At 43.9% G+C, this 19,294-nt stretch overlaps 1 protein-coding gene across 4 annotated transcripts in view; it reads right to left on the bottom strand.

The window, feature by feature from the left end:
• Positions 1-19,294, bottom strand: part of EXOC6 (exocyst complex component 6) — a 154,345-nt gene that overhangs the window by 113,766 nt on the left and 21,285 nt on the right. For all 4 annotated transcript variants that reach the window (XM_075258751.1, XM_075258753.1, XM_075258752.1 and 1 more), the window contains exons 2-4: positions 6,364-6,535; positions 1,771-1,818; positions 1,580-1,670 (exon numbers count right to left, since the gene is read on the bottom strand). In XM_075258751.1, the coding sequence (XP_075114852.1) occupies positions 1,580-1,670; positions 1,771-1,818; positions 6,364-6,535 (311 nt within the window). The remainder of the gene's footprint in view (positions 1-1,579; positions 1,671-1,770; positions 1,819-6,363; positions 6,536-19,294) is intronic.

The following is a 19,294-nucleotide window of genomic DNA, read 5'->3' as shown; positions in this document are numbered from 1 at the left end:
TAGAACACAGCAGATCCACCAGCCCAACAGATAGATAGGTTAGTGTCACCAGAATCCAGCCTATCCACCCAGCCCTGCAGATAGATAGGTTAGGGTCCCTAGAACCCAGCCTATCCACCCAGCCCTGCAGATAGATAGGTTAGGGTCCCTAGAACCCAGCCTATCCACCCAGCCCAACAGATAGATAGGTTAGTGTCACCAGAATCCAGGATACCCACCAGCCCTGCAGATAGATAGGTTAGGGTCCCTAGAACCCAGCCTATCCACCCAGCCCTGCAGATAGATAGGTTAGGGTCCCTAGAACCCAGCCTATCCACCCAGCCCTGCAGATAGATAGGTTAGGGTTGCTAGAACCCAGCCTATCCACCCAGCCCTGCAGAAAGATAGGTTAGAGTCACCAGAATCCAGCATATCCACCAGCCCAACAGATAGATAGGTTAGGGTCACCTGGGTCAAATGGTGTTTTCCCCTTAAAAATCTGTGTCTCCATTGTCTTTTTTTGTCAATATGCAAATTAGCTCTTTGGAGAAATGAGAATGGTATTGCTTAGTCCTTCGGAGCAACGGCAATGCCTTCAATTTTTCAGAGAGCTTATTGGCCAATTGGGTTGTGGGACTGACTCCCTTTTAATACTGAACCACTGCAACCATGTACCTAGCACTGGCCTAAAGCAACACCTTCTATAAAAAAAAAATAAGCTGGGGAACTTTTGACTACGTAAAAACACTCTTTAGACCATCAGAATTTTTACTTTTTGACATCACATATATAATTTACCATAAAAGTTTCACATAACACTTCACCATCACCCAAATCCATTACTTTTAATGGACCTAGTGACAGATCCTCAGCATCTACTGTTAGAAAACCACAGCTAGCTAGGGCCAGTGGTCAAGAGTCATCTCCAGTTTTCACCAACGGTGGTAGGAAGCCTGTGGCCACACAAACCCCGAGAGGCCTGATGCCACTATTCACCAAGCTCAGATGATTATCTTTATTTCGTAATAAACAGATTAAACTGCTTTACATGGTTTTTTTTTTTTGGCAGACCCAATTCATTTTGTAAAAACGAACAATCTAATATTAAAAGTACATGGTAGACCCTTGTTTTTATAGGAGAATATATTGAACCACTGACCAGACGGGATGTATTTTCCTGATCTACTTCTTTGGATTCACCCAAGATAAAAGGGCATCTGGCATCTTCTTATCTGCCCGCACCCTACAGTGTTAACACGCACGTTCGGCCAAGGCAAACAAGCAAGTTAATGGAGGAATTGTCATAATTGACTAATTGTTGGTCAAAAGCTTCTCCAGCCAACAATTATTTTACGTCAATGGTCATCTTTAAGCAGCCAACCGCGCCAAAGAGGACTGACCTTGAAGAGCCATGGGATTGGGACTCACAACAAAGTATTAGTTTTGTGATTGAAGCAGGTTCAAAAATTTTCTACGCCGATATACCCCCTACACTACCTCAACTAAGAGCAAACTTATTAAAACAAAAAATAATTGAACTTTTTTATTCGAAACCATAATTTTTTTTTTTAATCATTTGAAGATTTTCAATCCAACTCACCCGGAAGGCACAATTGCAATTTGTCAACGACGGTGGCAATATTCCTTTGCTGTATCCTGCACCGAATGGTCTCTTCCGTCTTAGCGATGACCTAAGACGTATTAAAAGAATGTGATCCAATTTGGTAAAATTTTAAATTTGGACCCAATTGAATTTTTTTTTTTTTTACGAAATTGAAGAACTTCTCTTACCTCTTTCCCTGCTTCCTGAAATCTTCGGTTGGTATCAGTAACTTGGACCTTAAAGAAATGATTTTGTCTTTGTTATAAGGAATAAGTGAACAGTGCCCTAATGTATCTGCTCACCCTTGTAATCAGATCATGATTCATGAGAGGCTCCGAACAAAACCGGGCAAATTCAAATTAACTCTACAGCTTGAACTTGAACTTTCGATGACAAAGGGCTTTTGTTAACTTTAATTACTTATGACAGTTCGTACTAACAGATTCTGTGGCAAACTTCTCAAATTTACTTGGGATTTTTGAACTCTATTTGTTCCTGTGGGTCTGTCAAACAATTCAAATCATTGACCCAATTGGCCACTGGTCCCTTTTTGATAACCTCAATGAGGTCTATGCTCCATTCATTGTCCACATGAGATGGCGATGGCATTTTTCTTGTAATTAAACATTCATACTTTGCTGAATGCAAACACTGGGTGGTTGATTCACATCAAAAGTGGAAATCTACAAACCCCAGCAAGATTTCCATGCCGCAGGTGCAGGAAGAGCGCGACCTCATATTTTCCCACATATTGAGCGGACTCATTAGGTCATCATAATAAGGAAGCGCATTCGGGTCGACTGAAAATCTCATTAATTTCGGAACAAAGATGTTCAATGACCTCATGGATGCCGCGTTTTGTCCCCTGTTATCTGAATATCATTTATATAATGGCTCTTCCAATCACGAGCTCTGCTGAAATACGCTCGACCTGTCTGGTGTGCAGATTTTTGTTTGCAGAAGTGTAAAGGGAGCTAAAAGGGTTGGTACGGGGGTGACCTCTGCCTAAAATCCTGACACTTCTCTGGAAGACGAAGCGTAATCTTCCCAAAGCTAAACACTAAGCACAATTACAAGTGATATCCCACACGTAATTGAAAATTCTAGCTCCATCCCAAGGGGTACGAGGGTAATTTGGCAAGGGTTGCTAGAGAGGAATTAAAAGGGAAAGAATGTTTTTGTGTTTGGCATAAGACCCGCTAAGCGACGTCTGTGCACCTGCAACACAAAACCACTTTCTGAGAGAAAGCGGAAGACTTCGCGATTGATGTGCAGGTGCCAAAGTGCTGTCGAGACATTTTCTGACGCAGGGGTCAAGTGTACTTACGTACTAGAAACAGCGTACGGTTTTGGCAATGTGAATAAGATAGTGAGCTAATGAAGATCATAATATTAATGGACAAAATGCCTGAGAAGGAAGACTGTTCTCTTTGGCCTCTATCAGGGCTGCTTATCTGGAGGCACGGAGGCTGAGAAAATTTACTCAAAGGTTTTAGTTCCTGCACGACGAATATCGCCATCTGCGTCACAACGTTTTTAAAGTGACTTTTTCTTTAGACAGGGGTAGTGCATCAAAACATTACGGATGTGGGTACTAAGTATTCCTATTGTACAGTTTCCCGTAGCAATGGTTATAAGGCTGTATACTTTGCCTAGTATACAGCTGGAAAGGACACAGTGAAAAGAGAATGGGCAGCTCTAAGCCAATCAGCATCCCTGGAAGTGTCTTTAGTGATGCTGATTGGTTGAGAGTATCTGCAAGGTGTCCTTTCCAGCTGGATACCAAGTACTTGATGTGATCACTTTATAGTTATATCAAATTATGTAGATACATTTTTTTTAATCCAGGTGTCTAGAACTAAACAGGTTGTGCAGATTGTGTATCCTGCAATGAAAACCTAACTCAGGTCTCCTGTATTACACTCTGAGAAGTCCTTATATGTGGTTGCCACACCGGGGACCATTGGAGGACAGGGCATAATTTAGTAGTCACTTGTTAGTGCAAATTTTTTCTCAAACAATAGATAAAAAAGAGACATAACCAATAAGCAGTAGAGATGAGCGAACACTGTTCGGATCAGCCGATCCGAACAGCACGCTCCCATAGAAATGAATGGAAGCACCTGTGACGTCGGCCGGCCGCCGGCAAAGTCAGCGTCACAGGTGCTTCCATTCATTTCTATGGGTGCGTGCTGTTCAGATCGGCTGATCCAAAGAGTGTTTGCTCATCTCTAATAAGCAGATAAATTATATTTTTGTAACAAAGGAAAAAAACACGAAATATTAATATATTACAATTTTTGCTGGAATTTGTCCCTCTCATGATTCATTATTTTATTTGCTTTTGTTTTTTAATAACAAGTTTCTAAAAATTTTTATAATTAACGCCCATTTTTTTTGCTATTATGCTGGCAGGTGTTTGGACATTTTTGTAATATACTAAATTAACCTATCTATCTAACTTCCTTTTAATAGAAAACAGGCTGTAAAGTACACACTAGCAATGCCCTAGTCTAGTCTGTCCCATACACCTGCGCTCAATGCAGTATGTAGAGCTGTAGCATTAGCTAAAGGGGAATGGTCACTTCAAATGGTTGTATCTCTGGATTTATACAACGTAGAAAAATGGTTTTGGTATCACATGAAAGCAGAAACTCGCATAGGATGCCAAGATTACAGCTCTAGTTATAATTAGGGTTGAGCGATCGTGTTCGGAAAAAATCGGATTCCGATCAGTGATCAAGAAAATTTCACGATCGCGATCGGAATTCCGAACACAATCTTTTTAGGTGGGATCGAGATCGGTAGTATTTCCCACAATGCCTTCACACTGAGTATATAGTGTATACTCAGTGTGAAGGCTCCGCTGCAGTTCCATAGGAATGAATGGAAGCAGCCGGCACACAGCCTTAACCCCCTGCGCGCCGGCTGCCTCTATTCATTGGAATGGGAGGCTAAACTAACATCTCTAGCAGCTACTTACCTCTAGAGATGGCTGCTCCGGTGCCCTCCTTCTTCTTGCCTCGCTGCCCCGCCTCCCAGGTTAGTGTTTAAAGCACTAGGTAGGCGTGGCTTTTGGCTTAGGAGAGTGTGGCCCCACACTCTCCTAACCCGCCCACACTCTCCTAACCTGGCAGGGAGGGGGCAGGGAGCAGCGTGGAGCGGCAGCGAAGCAAAGAAGAAGGAAGGACCGGGCACCGGAGCAGCCATCTCTGGAGGTAAGTGGACACCAGGGGGGACTAAGTAGCCAGAGGATTAAAAAAAAAATCCTCTGGCTACTTAGTGATTCACTACACAGCGTGGATTCTAACAATTGTTAGATTCCATGCTGTATAGTGAATAGGATTGCTTTTAAAATCCGATCTCCGATTAATAAAAAAATCCCACTGACTTGCATTGGGATCGGAATTGGGATCGAGATCCGGTTCGAATGAAAAATGATCGGAAATCGGATTTTAAAATTGATCCTGAAAAGTCAAGATCGGCTCAACCCTAGTTATAATAAAACAGACATATCACTAGGTAAAAACACAGACAGGAACGACCGGTTGCATATAAAGCCCATATTCTCAACTGTGATTTTAACTAATGATATCTCACAATAGGTTATAGCTAATACTGCAGAATAGAAGGTTTCTAAAGAGAATTTTATAGCCTGCTTTCCATTAAAACCAAGTTAGATAGGTTAACTAAGCATATTACAAAAAACAATAGCAAAAAAAAAAATATATGGGATTAACACTTCAAAACTGCATTTTATAAGGACACAAAAAATAATAAAAGTCATTTATTTTATGGACATGCATTCTTTTCATCAGCAAGGTAAGATATATAACAAATAATAGTAAGATTAGAAACATTTCTAAGATTTCCATCAAAATCCTGTGTAGTTTAATTTCTTTCTATGTATATTCCTAGCTCCAGTTTTCTATTTCCAATCTCCTGCAAAGATGTATATTCATGACAAAATACTATCAGCCTGTAGCCACTACTTGAGGTCATGTCTGTTTTAGTATATACTTACTGTATGTTCTCCATGCAATACAAATTCTGTAGCATACTTCCTTATAATTCTATAAAGTATCATTCCTCTCTTACTCCTCCTGGAAATATATGAATACATTGATGACTGGTTGTTATAATTTCCCTTGTGCTGACAGTATTAGACTGTGTAGCGACAGTCCCCTTTTATGAGGAGAAAGGTCACTCCCATTTGCCGAGTCAGTCACACGTTTCCAGGAAGCATAACAGAGGAACAGCAGAATATATAGTTTGAATCAAAGATATTTTGAAATTGTAGTTATAGTGTTCATACATTGTATAGTGTCCCCCAGGTCCTGCAAAGTATTCCCCCCCGGGTCCCACACACTATGGAGGTAAGTATAATATCAGTACTTACTGCTCCTTGGACTCCCCACATGCACCTATGTCAGAGTGATACCAGAGCACAGTGGGGACGTCTGGAGGCGGGAAGTGCTGTAAATCAATGTCACAGCTCACTCTTAGGCCCTGTCGCAGCCACTGAGTACTTGTATCACTACTGATGGATGTGGTCATTGGTTAGCAGGGCTCCTAAATCTTCATTGGGAGGGCAGGTCCAGCCAGGAGGAATTTTAACCATTAAACCACCCACTTGCTTGTGCACCTTGGTCACCTCTGGTTCTCAAATATCTCCAAGTATTGGGGACTTCCTTGAAGGAGATGTCCCAGTGACATTATAACCATAACTATAGTAAGATACAGAAAGCCCTGGCGATGTCTTCCTCAGTTCTACTCCTTACCTTCAGCTTTTCAGCATCAGCCCTGACTTTTAAGAGCTCATTTATTGCATCTACAAAGCCTTGATGGTGGAAATTGCACATTTTTTCAATTTCCCGGTCATGATTTCGAATCCGGGTATCAAGTTTCTCCATAAACCTTTGGTGAGCATTTGGCTGATCATCGTACACAGAGCTGTAGAGACATAAGAAATGCAGGAATATTATTAGTTAGATGCCAAAAGCAATGGTTCAAAATACCAAGAACAAGGTAATCTGATGCATAGTGCCCCCTACTGTAAATTCTAGGATTGCTGTCACTGGGTTCTGTGACCATATATATGCATAAGACCGAGTCAGCAGGCGGTGGTCCCACTGTGCTACGAAACCGGTTTAACTTTGGGCCACCTCTAAGGGTGTATTCCATGTCTAACCCCTGTACAGGTATCTAGACGCTGCTGATGGGAGACGGCCAGGTCAGGTCCTGCAAATAGAAGCAGAGAATCAAGAGACAACACTGCTGGCAAGAGAATGGTCAGGTCCAGGCACGAGGTCAGGGCAGGCTGCTACGCATCTGGTACAAGCAAGTGGTCAGGACAGGTGGAAAAGGTTTAGAGGTCAGGTTCAAGTCAAGACACAAGTATCAGGCAGGACAGAAACAGCAAACAGGACATAGTCAGGAACAAGCTGGAGGTCAATACATAGGTCACTGGTCAGGAAACATGTCCATCTACAGCAAATCTACTGCACAAGGACCTTATTGCTCAGGTGAGGTGCTAAGCCCGCTTGTATACTCCTATACTAAGCATACTTACATACCAATATAGTAGTCGAAGGACAAATGGAAGATAACATGACTACAAGATCAGACTACACAGAGTTTGTTTGTAGTCTGTAAACATGGAGACACAAAGATATCCATAAGAGCTGGAAACATATACCATTTGTTATAGAAGTTTCTTACTTTTTCCTACTTTAGATGCGATGGGGCTATTAAATACTGGTTGTAATGATATAGACTTTCATTTGGCTGATCAATAAAAAAAGACAATTTACATTTATAGAGATTTTTAGAGGACAACAAAATTTACGGCCTCCCTTTACTATAGGCAATCAATAGGCAATCAATACCACATCTGTGAGGGTCAGGCTGCCAGCAAGCCTAATGATGTGATGACTGAAGGGGGCACTGCTGAGTCTTCTTTATTGTTTACCAGGCACAGCCCCATACTTTTGGTAGTGGCTATGTCTGGTACTGCAGCTTGGAAGAGCTCAGTCCCATTCAAGTGATGGACAATATCAACGGATGCGTTGCATATTATAAACAATTGTCTATGAAAAATGTGGCTGCAAATCAGTGGTTGACAATGACGGAGACACCAATGCAATGGAGATGGATGTAGAAGACTCCGTCCCCTGTATTGTGACCATGCTGGAGTACTGCAGTGCTGTTCCTATGAAACTGAATGGGTGCGGAGTGGCAGTACTCCAACCCGACCACAAGACAGGGGAAGCAGACTCCTGGATCCATCCCCTGTATAGGTTCCTGTACTAGAAGCTACCAGTTGGATCAGTTGATGAGTTCGGGGTCTTGATGTCAGACCCCCAAGAATCTGAGGTCATCAGTATCAAAACTGAACCCTAAAACAAGAACAAATAAACAAGGCACAGCTCTTCATGTAGAACAGGGGTCCTCAAACTGCGGCCCGAGGGCCACATGCGGCCCACCAAGCACTTCTGTCTGGCCCAGCCGACAACACTGGCAGGCGTGCAGTTATAATGAAGCTCCTGGGGAGCTCGGGCCAGGCCATGGAGCGCACTTCACTTTACCTATTGGAGGGCACCGCTCCCGATATCTGTGCATTTGCTCTGCCTCCGGCCCCCTATTTAAAAAGTTTGAGGACCCCTGATGTAGAAGAAGAAAGCAATCACTTCCATTGGTATTTCATCCTATTTCCATAGCACACAAACATATTACAGTCCTGCAGACGAGAATTACTCTCAGCATATAGCACATGCATTGTGCGCCACCTAGTGGATACTCTAGGATATTCAAGCTATTACGTTTAATTTACAACACTAAGGATAAGTTCACACACCACAGTGTTTGTGGAAATAGTGCAAAACCCAATTTCACTGTGATGTGTGAACTTACCCCAAAGCCATGGAGGTGATAGTTTAACCATTTAATGATGGCTTTCAATAATTTATAGTAAATGCTGATCATCTAAGCAAAATAATTTGGTTGTATTTTTTATGAGGGTTTGATTATTTATTTATTTTTTTATAGTTTTAGTATTTTCTGGTGTTTCATTGTGCAAAAATATTTGAAAAAAATGCACTAATAATTCAATTATATTATTTTTTTAATTATTATTCTTATTGCTCCATGGTAGAGATGAGCGAGTAGTATTCGATCAAATACCTCGCCGCCGTAGGAATGCGTGTAAGCGGCAGAACGCCAAGGGGTTAAGCGCATCGAATATTCGATGCGTTTAACCCCTTGGTGTTCGGCCGCTTACACGCATACCTATGGGCGGTGAGGTATTTGATGGAATACTACTCACTCATCTCTACTCCATGGTGATGTGAGGGTGGGAATCTGGTGTGAGTAGCGAGAATATTCGATGCGTTTAACCCCTTGGTGTTCGGCCACTTACAAGCATTCCTATGAGCGGCGAGGCATTCGATCGACTACTACTGGCTCATCTCTACTTCATGGTGATGTGAGGGTGGGAATCTGGTGTGAGTAGTGAGAATATTCGATGCGTTTAACCCCTTGGTGTTCGGCCGCTTACACGCATACCCATGGGCGGCGAGGTATTTGATGGAATACTACTCACTCATCTCTACTCCATGGTGATGTGAGGGTGGGAATCTGGTGTGAGTAGCGAGAAGTGATAAACCCTCCTGTGTCAGTTGTCAACAGCTCGGGCTGGTGTGGGTGACGTAATGACGTAATGTATGACTGTGCATAGATATAAATAGTGGCTTAACATCATGGTTTTTTTTAAATCATCTTTAGAAAAAGTGTAATAGTCTTTAAAACGTATGCAAATGTGTGTCAGTGTGTGAATTTAGCACACTATCGGTTTTCCCTTTCTTCGCCCCCGCTAAAGAGTGATCGGTAGTATACGATACTACTAAGGCTAGGTTCACATCTGCGAACAACGGAGAGCCAGACATCTGTTTTAGTGGTGACACATGGACGCCCCATGGACCCCATTGACTATAATGGGGTCTGCCGTTTCAAAACTAAAACCTATGAAACCATGCAGGACTTGTCTCTCTGCAGCAGAGTCTCTAATGGAGCCCGTTTTCTGCAAGGAAGTAAAATAAGTTAAAGTATATTATAGAAATGTTCACCAGACACCCCTATACTCAGACTTATAGCATGAGGATGGTATTAATACAACGTCCCTGTGATAACAATGAACAGCCAAAGCACACAAGCAGGAATCCTTGCCATGGAGGCAGATGAGCTCAAGACTTTGGTCAGCACCTTCAAGGATTACCAATGAAAATAATGAAGGGCCGTATCAATGATTCTAGTGTCAATCATGTATATAACCATCTCTATATACAGTATTACTCATTGTTGTATACAGCCGTGTCCACTGTAACAATATGACGGTAGTCCGATCCACAGCCGCTTCCTGAACCTCGGCAGAATAAGCCTGATACTCGGCTGCACCAAGCAATAAAACACTCCATTCATTACTGCAGGAAGTTTTCATCCAGTCGTTGTGGACAATAAATTATACCAAACACCAATAATCTGGATCCCGATCGCACTAGAACACGTGGCGGCCATAAACACCTATCTCCTCCGCTTGTTTTGTCCTCATTGCCTATGTGTGTGTTTACCTTCTGTCCATCCATGTCCGTACCGCAATAAACCCATGAAAGATTTAATTAAAAAGAGTCATTTGGTGATAGGACTTTAATTCACCGTGCTGATAGGCCGCAGAAAACCAATAATATCTAAAATACACGGAGGGGTCAGATATGAACAGTCATTGTCTCCCTGCACCTGTATGCAGTGAGCAGGGGGTCCATGGCTAATGCCAAACTCAGAGATTCCCCTTGCTTTGCAAAAATGTGCACTCAAGCTTATTCCATGTCCGTGAGTGCTTTCCTAGGGATAGGGCTGTGGACTCAGGATCGCTCTGCCCGATCATAGAAAGAACTTTGCAGATGTTCCAGCACAGTCCTCTCTATTCCTTCCCGCTCTGATCTCAATTACCAATGCAGGTAAGAAAAGGAAGCTGAACCTGAAAGGCCGTCACTTGGGGTTATCTTGCCTGTCTCTCCCACATCCAGGTTAGGGGAATATTGTCACTCCTTAGGGAGAGACCACCATATAGGTGTGTGGAGATTTATCAAGCCATTTGCGCTCCACTGTGAGGGATCATGGGAAGAATATGCAAATCTGTCTCCCATGATGTTAATAAAGGGAGACAGTGCCTCAGTCATGCAGCCCACTAGGGGGCGCTCCCTTTAACATCATGCCCGACCTTCCCAGAGGCCTTTGCTGCAATGATGTGGGATTTTACCAAGTCAGTTCTCAGCCGAGGTCAGCTGTTTCGATCTGATTGGATCTCTTCAGCCCGGCGCAGAGAAGACTAACTTGGCAGAGGAGAGAGGCTTCAGACCTAAGGAGTGACAATATCCCCTTAACCTGGTCTAGAAGCCTCTCACCTCTGCCAAGTTAGTCTTCTCTGCGCCGGGCTGAAGAGATCCAATCAGATCGAAACAGCTGTCCTCGGCTGAAAGACTGACTTGGTAATATCCCACATCATTGCAGTAAAGGCCTTTGGGAAGTTCGGGCATGATGTTAAAGGGAGCACCCCCTAGTGGGCTGCATGACTGAGGCACTGTTTCCCACACCTAGGCATGCTCAGCTGAGTGGACAGGGGGCTTAAAGGGGTTGTCCCATCACAAGGATCCTATCTATACTGCTGGTTAATGTGGATGTAAGACTTTTCCTAAATACACTGCTTCAGCACAACTGCTTTGTTTGTCCACTATCTTACTTTATTCAATTTTTTGTGGCCACAGCCCTGACCTAGCTGCTCCTGAGTCAAATGATGTATCTGCTGCTCTCAGGGGGGACGGAGGAGGGGCTAAGTGCAGGGAGCGAGCCTGTGTATCTAGCTATTCCTGTGTCTACACCATGTGACCTAGGTCCTGCACTCAGATAGAGGAGAGGAGCAGCTTTCATTTCTTCTGTTCTCCCAGTTATCAGGCTAGCTAATTCAATTGTGTTCATTATGGCAGTGATGGCAGTCTCTGTATGTAACACAGAATGGAGTTGCTGCTGCCTGTACTTCATAGTCTAATGTGGGTGGGCAGAGCTACACACGAATTTGGGGCGGAGCTAAACGGCAGGTTGCCTGTGAAACCCCGCCCACCAAATGATGCAAGAAACCAGGAAGAAAGAAGATTTTACAAGAGTGAAGACTGCTGAGTATGTGAGGTGGGAATACCCCTTTAACTCCCCAAAGACCAGGGCTGCCAAGTCAATAGGCCAAACCTCCACTCCTGCTCCATAACCAGTAACCCATTTTAGCGGTCTAGCTCTCCATCATTCGGGCCATCAGGCGGACCCGAACGACTGAGAGCCCAGCGCAAATTTGAACCTAGTGTTACTGATATTGCACGTTCGTATTTAACGTCTTCAGCAGCGCTTTAGAAAGAAAATGTATGTCTTAAGAATGTAGAAGGAAACCGGAGTACCCGAAGAAACCCATACAAATACATGGAGAACATATAAACTCCTTGTAGACGTCATCCTTGGCTGGATTCATACCTAGACACTCAATGGTGCAGTAAACAAAAAAGGACCTTATGAAAAAACTTGTATGAAATCCAAGAAACTATGAAGTGCTGGTTACACGTCTCACACATCACAGACTTCTCCTAGCTTTTATCACACCACAGGTTACACTGTAGTAAATTATACTGGATTATAGACTTCCATCGCTTTGAGGAATCCACTCGTCTTAGTAAGAGTCATGTTAGCAAACAGAACACTAGGGGGCGCTCTTACACTGCCAATGTTCAGGATTTCCCTATGACAAAAGCAAGAAAATCAGCAGAACAAATTATGAGGCTGACGTGTGAAATATCCCATTCCATGATCAGTGAATCTGGTGAGGAACCCACATATAAATCCTGATCCAATTCCTGACTGTGTGAACATAGGCTTAGAGCAGGAGTGTCACTTATTTACGCCAAGGGCCGCATCAGCCTTATGGTTGTCTGCAAATGGCCTGTTAGTAAATCAGTGACTGTATATACATCGCTCTGCCAGTATATTTATAGCAACCATAAGGCTGACATTAACATATTGTTAATCCACATAGGTAATAGTGTCCTAATTATCTCCCCCCTACAGATAATAGTGCCCCCAAAGGTAATCGTGTCCCAATTATCTCCCCCCCCCCCCCCCCCCTACATGTAACAGTGCCCCACACATAAGTAATAGTGTCCTAGGATTTTTTCTTCTGCTGTTTTCGGTTTCAAAATGATGGGACCCCATTACAACCAGTGGGGTCCGCCGGGCCCCATGTGTAGCTGCTGTTTTAGCCGTCCCCACGCCGGTCCTGAACCACAGAGAGCTGGAGCTAGTGTGAACATAGCGTAACTCCGCTACATCTGTATACTCTTCCCTATCCCAATCTGTTCAGGACTCACTTAGATCATGTGAGATCCATAATGGTAGCCATATTGGTTGTCACCCAGTTTTCCCATCAAGGCTCCATGCACGACCATATTTGCTGTCCACGTGCTATCCGCTATCACAAATCCATAATAACGCTTAGCCTACGACCCCATTCATTTCTATGGCCCCCTGCACACAACTCTATTTTTTCCAGATCCATAGGACTGAGCAGGCCTTACTTCTTGTAGTCTATTCACATGATACAGACCGTACACCAATGTCATCCACTTTCCCTAAACCCACACACTACTATGATCACATCAATATAACTAAAAACCTGACAACTTCTGTCTACAAGTGAAACGCTCTACAAGTAGTCACACCGGACAGATAGGACTCTATAGCCACACCCGCCGATAACTCTGGGTAAATCTGATTTCTTGGATTTGGGGCCGGTGACTTGATGTTTCCGCAGATGTGCTAGTAAATCCAGGCCGGCTGCTCCTCTATTTCTCACATTGTGCCAGGTGCTTCCTGTCATTGAGCAGCAAACACCATTGTTAATATGTAAGAGCGCAGCAGACATTACCCAGCCAGGGGGAGACGCGCGCAGCCGCTACGGCTTTGCTGGAACATTAGTCACCCTTGAACAATGCGGAGCACAAGATGGGGCCACGTTTCTAAGAATATTACACAGACCCATAAAACACTCCACTGAGAAGCCATAAAATCCATCAACATGGCATACATCATTATTTTTAGCACTCCCTGACCCCGTTAGCATGGGGATGGAGGAGAAGATGTGTCACACTTCATACATGGGCATCACTACGCTGTAGCAATGGCCGCCGGTAACATATCCCAAAGAACACCTATGAGGGCAGTGACATTACAAGAGTAAGGTCAGGTTATATATCTCTTAGGGTTACCCACAAATTCTCTATGCTGGATAAGTCAGTCAGCATGAAAGGGATTGTGCCATTATGGACACATATCCTGTATCTATAGGACAGCCAGGGATCAGGAGAACGAGGGACCAAGCGTTCCCATAAGGCCTCCTTGTAAATGGAGCCCCAGTGCGCTTGTATGACCAGCGCTCCATTCACTTCTATGGGACTGTGGCTGCTGCAGGAGATTATAGTGACGGCAACCCCATAGAAGTGAATGGAGCGCCGATCACTCAAACGCACTGGTGCTCCATTCACAAGGAGCCCTTATGGGAACGTTTGGTCCCCATCCTTCTGATCACTGGCCCCTAGCAATCTCACACTTATCCCCTGTCCTGTGAATAGGGGATAAGGGTCCATAATGTCACAACCCCTTTATTGGCCTTTTTTTTTTTTGTCAATGTAGATTGTGATCCCCACATAGAGCTCACAATGTACATTTTTCCCTATCAGTATGTCTTTGGAATATGGGATGGAAATCCATGCAAACACGGGGAGAACATACAAACTACTTGCAGATTGTTTTCTTCCCTTGGCGGGATTTGAACACCAGGACTCCAGCGCTACAAGGCTGCAGTGCTAACCACTGAGCCACTTTGTAGCCCCTTTTATTGGCAATTTTTGACGAACATTTTGCATCCGTCTTTGATGGGCTTTCTTTTCTCACCCCATCCACCGATTCATTTTACATCCCTTACAAACAGATCCATTAGGGCTGGTTCACACGTAAAAACCTCCTGGCTTATTTTGGTCCCGAAAAAAAAAACGCTTCCTAACTAGGTTTTTTGACCTTGAGGCGTTTTTTGGAGCATTTTCTGAAGCAGTTTTTGGTAAAAACTGCTTCAGAAAACGCCAGGCGGTTTTCCCCTCCCCTAAATTGAATGGATCGTTAAAAAAAAAAAAAAAAGCTAGGCATTTTCGGTCGTGGATTTTTGCAAAAAACACTAGGCATTTTTTGCCTCCCATTCACTTCTATTGCTTTCCTCAGGGCTAGTTCACACAGGGGCAAGGAGACGGATTTTGACAGCGGAGTTCACCTCAAAATCCGCCTCCATACAATGGTGGTCTATGGAGACCACTAGCGAGCTGCCCTTTCTTCAGGCGGAAGCAATCTCCGGTATCGGCCCATTCATTTGAGCCGACTCCGGAGGGAGAAACCACGACAGTCGTGGCAGGTGGGTTTTGACCCGAGAGTGACACGGCTCCCCGCGTCACTCCCGGTGCCAAAATCCACCCCACCTGCCCCCGTGTGAACTAGCCCTTAGGCGGAATCCGCCTGAGGAAAGGCCATGTAGCTTCTTTTTTCTGCTAGCTAGCAGTCTCCATAGACCACCATTGTATGGAGGCAGATTTTGCGGCGAAATCTGCTGTCAAAATCTGCCTCATTGCCCCCGTGTGAACTAGCCCTTAATTTCTATCAGGTCCGACAGAGAAAGTCCATTTTTTAAATGTCCATTTTTTCGGTCTGTCAAAAAAGAACAGTCATGTGACCATTCATTCTCTTTATTTCTCGTTTTTCACAATCGTGTGACTAAGGTCTTATCCTGCTATTACAGAGCAAAGACAATAAATCTGTTTTTTTTTTTTTCTGTAAAAGCATGCAGTACCAGGAGTGAGCTGTAAGTGGCGCTGAGAGCTCACCTTAAAGCACAGCATTTTCACAGTCAGTCAGCAGCTGAAGTCACACATCACTTTTTGCACTACAAGAAATATCTTATCTTATCTTATATTTTAAAAGCTAAATCTGACAACGGCAAATGAACAGCAAACTGACAACCAATACCTGCGGAATAGACTGCACACTGATAACCATACCTGCTTAACGTCTACTTGGCATAGATGATACATAGCGGTGCAAGGACTGCAGTCACACCCTGGGGCGCAAAGGTGTCTGTGCTATGTGACTGGGGGCTACTCACATGACTGATATCTTGACGGTCCAGTTTCATGGATCCCTTATTACATTTGGAAGGGCTGTGATAATGGGCATCCCCCGATGGGCAAAACAGCAGTGAAAAATTAACATTTTTCACAGCCATTTTGTGCCTGAAGGGCGCCCGTTTTCACGGATCGCTCATATATTTGAGTGTTTTGAGGAATCTGTGAAAACAGACAAAAACTGGACATGATCTATGTTGTGACGATCAGTGAAAATGGACCATCAAAATACTGGTCATGTGACTAGCCCCAATTGACATACATTGATGCCTGTTGAAAAAACCTCCGGCACACGGCTGATTTTCATTGCTGTGTGAATATTGCTTAAAGGGGTGCATTCATACAAAACACCTCCTAATATACATCCTGTTTAAATTCGACCTCAGCTATGTTTTGTTTGCAAGCTCACTACCCCTCCCTGTGAGCAGTGCAAGCAGCAAATGAAACATCAGAGCAGCATGTGACCTCAGATGTGGGAGTGACTTATTACCAGGGGAGACTTGAGAAGTGAAAAAAAAAAAAATCAACATAATGAGAAATATGGATAGTGGCGCAGGAATAATAAACACGCTCGCTGGTGTCTGCCACACAGAAGTGAATGTTTTCTTTTCGGAGCGTAGGCTTTGAAATGTCCTGGCCGGGTTTCCCTAGATGTGCGTTTAGACAGTGTGTTTTTTGTGGCTAATAGCATCCTGTTTCTGGGAGCAGGAAGGGCTAGAGCATAGTTTGCCTGTTAACATTGCTTCCTATAGCCGGGGTCAGTGCTCTGTATGATCTATATGAGGGGAGTCATTGTTCATATGGGGGGGCGCTGTAATGACTGGCTGGTAACGGACACGCTCGCATGAAAGGTCGCGGCTGATAATCTATAGCTCCAGATTTGTAATTGACTTCCTCTTTCCTGTCCATTGTGCTGGCCCCAGATACGCACCTTTCCTTTATCTTACGCTCTCGGCTGTTGAAATAGCAAAACAATAAAAATAAAGACTGTTTGCTTATTCTTTGGGGTTCACTTGTTTTACAAAGCGTCAACCAATAATGGCATTTGCACATTTTCCTGTAAAATCTGAAAAAATGAATACAATCCCTTACTGATGAGCAAGTGCCCTGAAAATGTATAGGGTGCGGCTCAGCTTCTATCCAAGTGCAATGGTTTTGGAAATCGCAGCATTTACACTACGCGTATTTTTCCGAAATGCGCGGCTGAGATTCGCTAGAACTTTGAAGGGACTTTAAAAAGCTGAATTTAAGCCACATGGGACTCCAGTTTTAATCTTAACCCATGTCAGAATAGCCTTAAAGGGATCCCATCAATAAAAACTCATTTTTTTTCTGCCTAACAGGCAGGAATAGCCTTAAGAAAGGCTATTCTTCTCCTACCTTTAGATGTCTTCTCCGCGCCGCCATTCGGTATATAATCCGGTTTTCGTCGGTATGCAAATGAATTCTCTCGCAGCACTGGGGGAGGGCCCCAGTGCTCAAACAGCACTGGGTGGCTTTAAACTTCTAGGCCTCGGGCAGCCTACTGCGCATGCCTGCCAGCCACAAGAAAATGGCCACTTACAATACTGTGTAAGCAGCCATTTTCCTGTGGCTGCGGGCATGCGCAGTCGGCTGTGCCATAGGCCTAGAAGCTTAAAGCTTCCGCTGGAAGAAGACCCGTTCCTGAAGAAGATGGAGGCGGCGCTGGAGACTTCCCTCGCAGCATTGGGGAGGCCCCCAGTGCTGCGAGAGATCCCATTTGCATACTGACGAAAACCGAACGGCGGCGCGGAGAAGACATCTAAAGGTAGGAAAAGAATGGCCTTTCTTAAGGCTATTCTTATGTGTTAGGCAAAAAAAAAGAGTTTTAATGATAGGCTCCCTTTAAGAAAGGCTATTCTTCCCCATGTCTTCTCCGTGCCGCCGTTTCTTAGATATCCCTGTTTTTGTCCATATGCTAATTAGTTTTCTCGCAGCACTGGGGAAGGTCCCCAGCTCTCAAACAGCACTGGGGGTGTCCTGCAAGAAAACTATCAGTGGTGAAATCTAGTATAAGATATGATGGTGGGAACTGAGAACATTTGTACTAAATATAAATCCGCTCCTCTACGGAGTTATGGGAAAGACGCTTCCCATGAAATGGAGGGGAGGAGGGGAAAACACTGACAAATATAGGATTTCTTGTGTAGCAGAACCAACTAGGGACAACGGACAGAGATATCAAACACCAACATGGATGACAGAAAGCTAAATGATTGTATAATGAATATTACCGCATATACCTGTAGTAAGTCCTAGTCATGTTATAGACTGCTCCAATATAAAGGATCCTGCACGACGGCCAGTCAGCCCCAAACAGAAATAAAAAGTGTGGCAGTAAAGGTAGCCATACACAGAGTAATGTCAGCCAACCCCACCAGCATCAGAGAGACTGGACGGCCATCCAATCTGCAATGTCATTACAGGCTGTGATCCCGGCTGTACACTGACTAATCACGGCTACAAGAGAACGTCTCCTTTAAGATTTAAAGAGGTCAATCAATAAAATAAACAAGGATCAAATGAATTATTGAATGACTAGAACAAGGCTGCAAAACCACAGCCGTCCGCATAACGTGCCCTGATCCAGTCCAGGATGAAGTCACATTCAGAGCTTAGATGTGCAGTAAGAATCGAAACAGTCCAGCAAACATATCCCTAGGCATGTGCAGCTGTATACCCGCCCCATGTATATCGAGTGTACAGTTGTAGTGCAGTATGTTTGGAGCTGTAGGATCTGGATGTATCCCAGTCAAAGATATTGTGCTTTAGACATATGTTTGTCCCATAAAATCCAAGTACAGGTCCATCTATGGAGATTTTTCTGGCATGTACTTCGACTCATCACATGGGGTGCGGATTTAGTTTTTCTTGAAGGCAAAAAATAGGTAATGTGAAGCCATACTTAAAGGAGAAGTCCGGGGAGATTAAATTAACTTGATGATGATGGACCCAGGTCAAGTAATCGTAAGCAGCACTCTGACCCCCGAGTCGCTCTGTCCCCTCATTCCCTGATCTCACAAGACGTGTGCTTATACCTATAATAAAGGCAGCCATGATTAGGCAAGGAGAAATGCTTCCAATCACATAACTCAGGGGTCATGACGAGGTTAGAGCCCCCAGGTCCATCATCATCATCATCATCCACCAGGATCAGGAAAATTAATTTACTCTCCTCTACTTTCTTTAAGGAGTTGTCCAGATCTTTATTACTGATAACCAATCTTCAGGACAGGTCATCGATAAGAGATTGGTGAGTGTTCGACAACCGGGACCCCTGCTGATCAGCTGTTTCAGGGGCAGCCTCTATCATTATACTATATGAGCTCTAGGAAACAAAAGACGTGCTATGTAAAGAGTAGACTGAAAAGTAGTAAAAAAA

The sequence above is a fragment of the Leptodactylus fuscus genome, chromosome 10, assembly GCF_031893055.1.
Source record: "Leptodactylus fuscus isolate aLepFus1 chromosome 10, aLepFus1.hap2, whole genome shotgun sequence".
Lineage (NCBI taxonomy): Eukaryota > Metazoa > Chordata > Amphibia > Anura > Leptodactylidae > Leptodactylus > Leptodactylus fuscus.
This window is presented reverse-complemented; position numbering and strand designations above follow the sequence as displayed.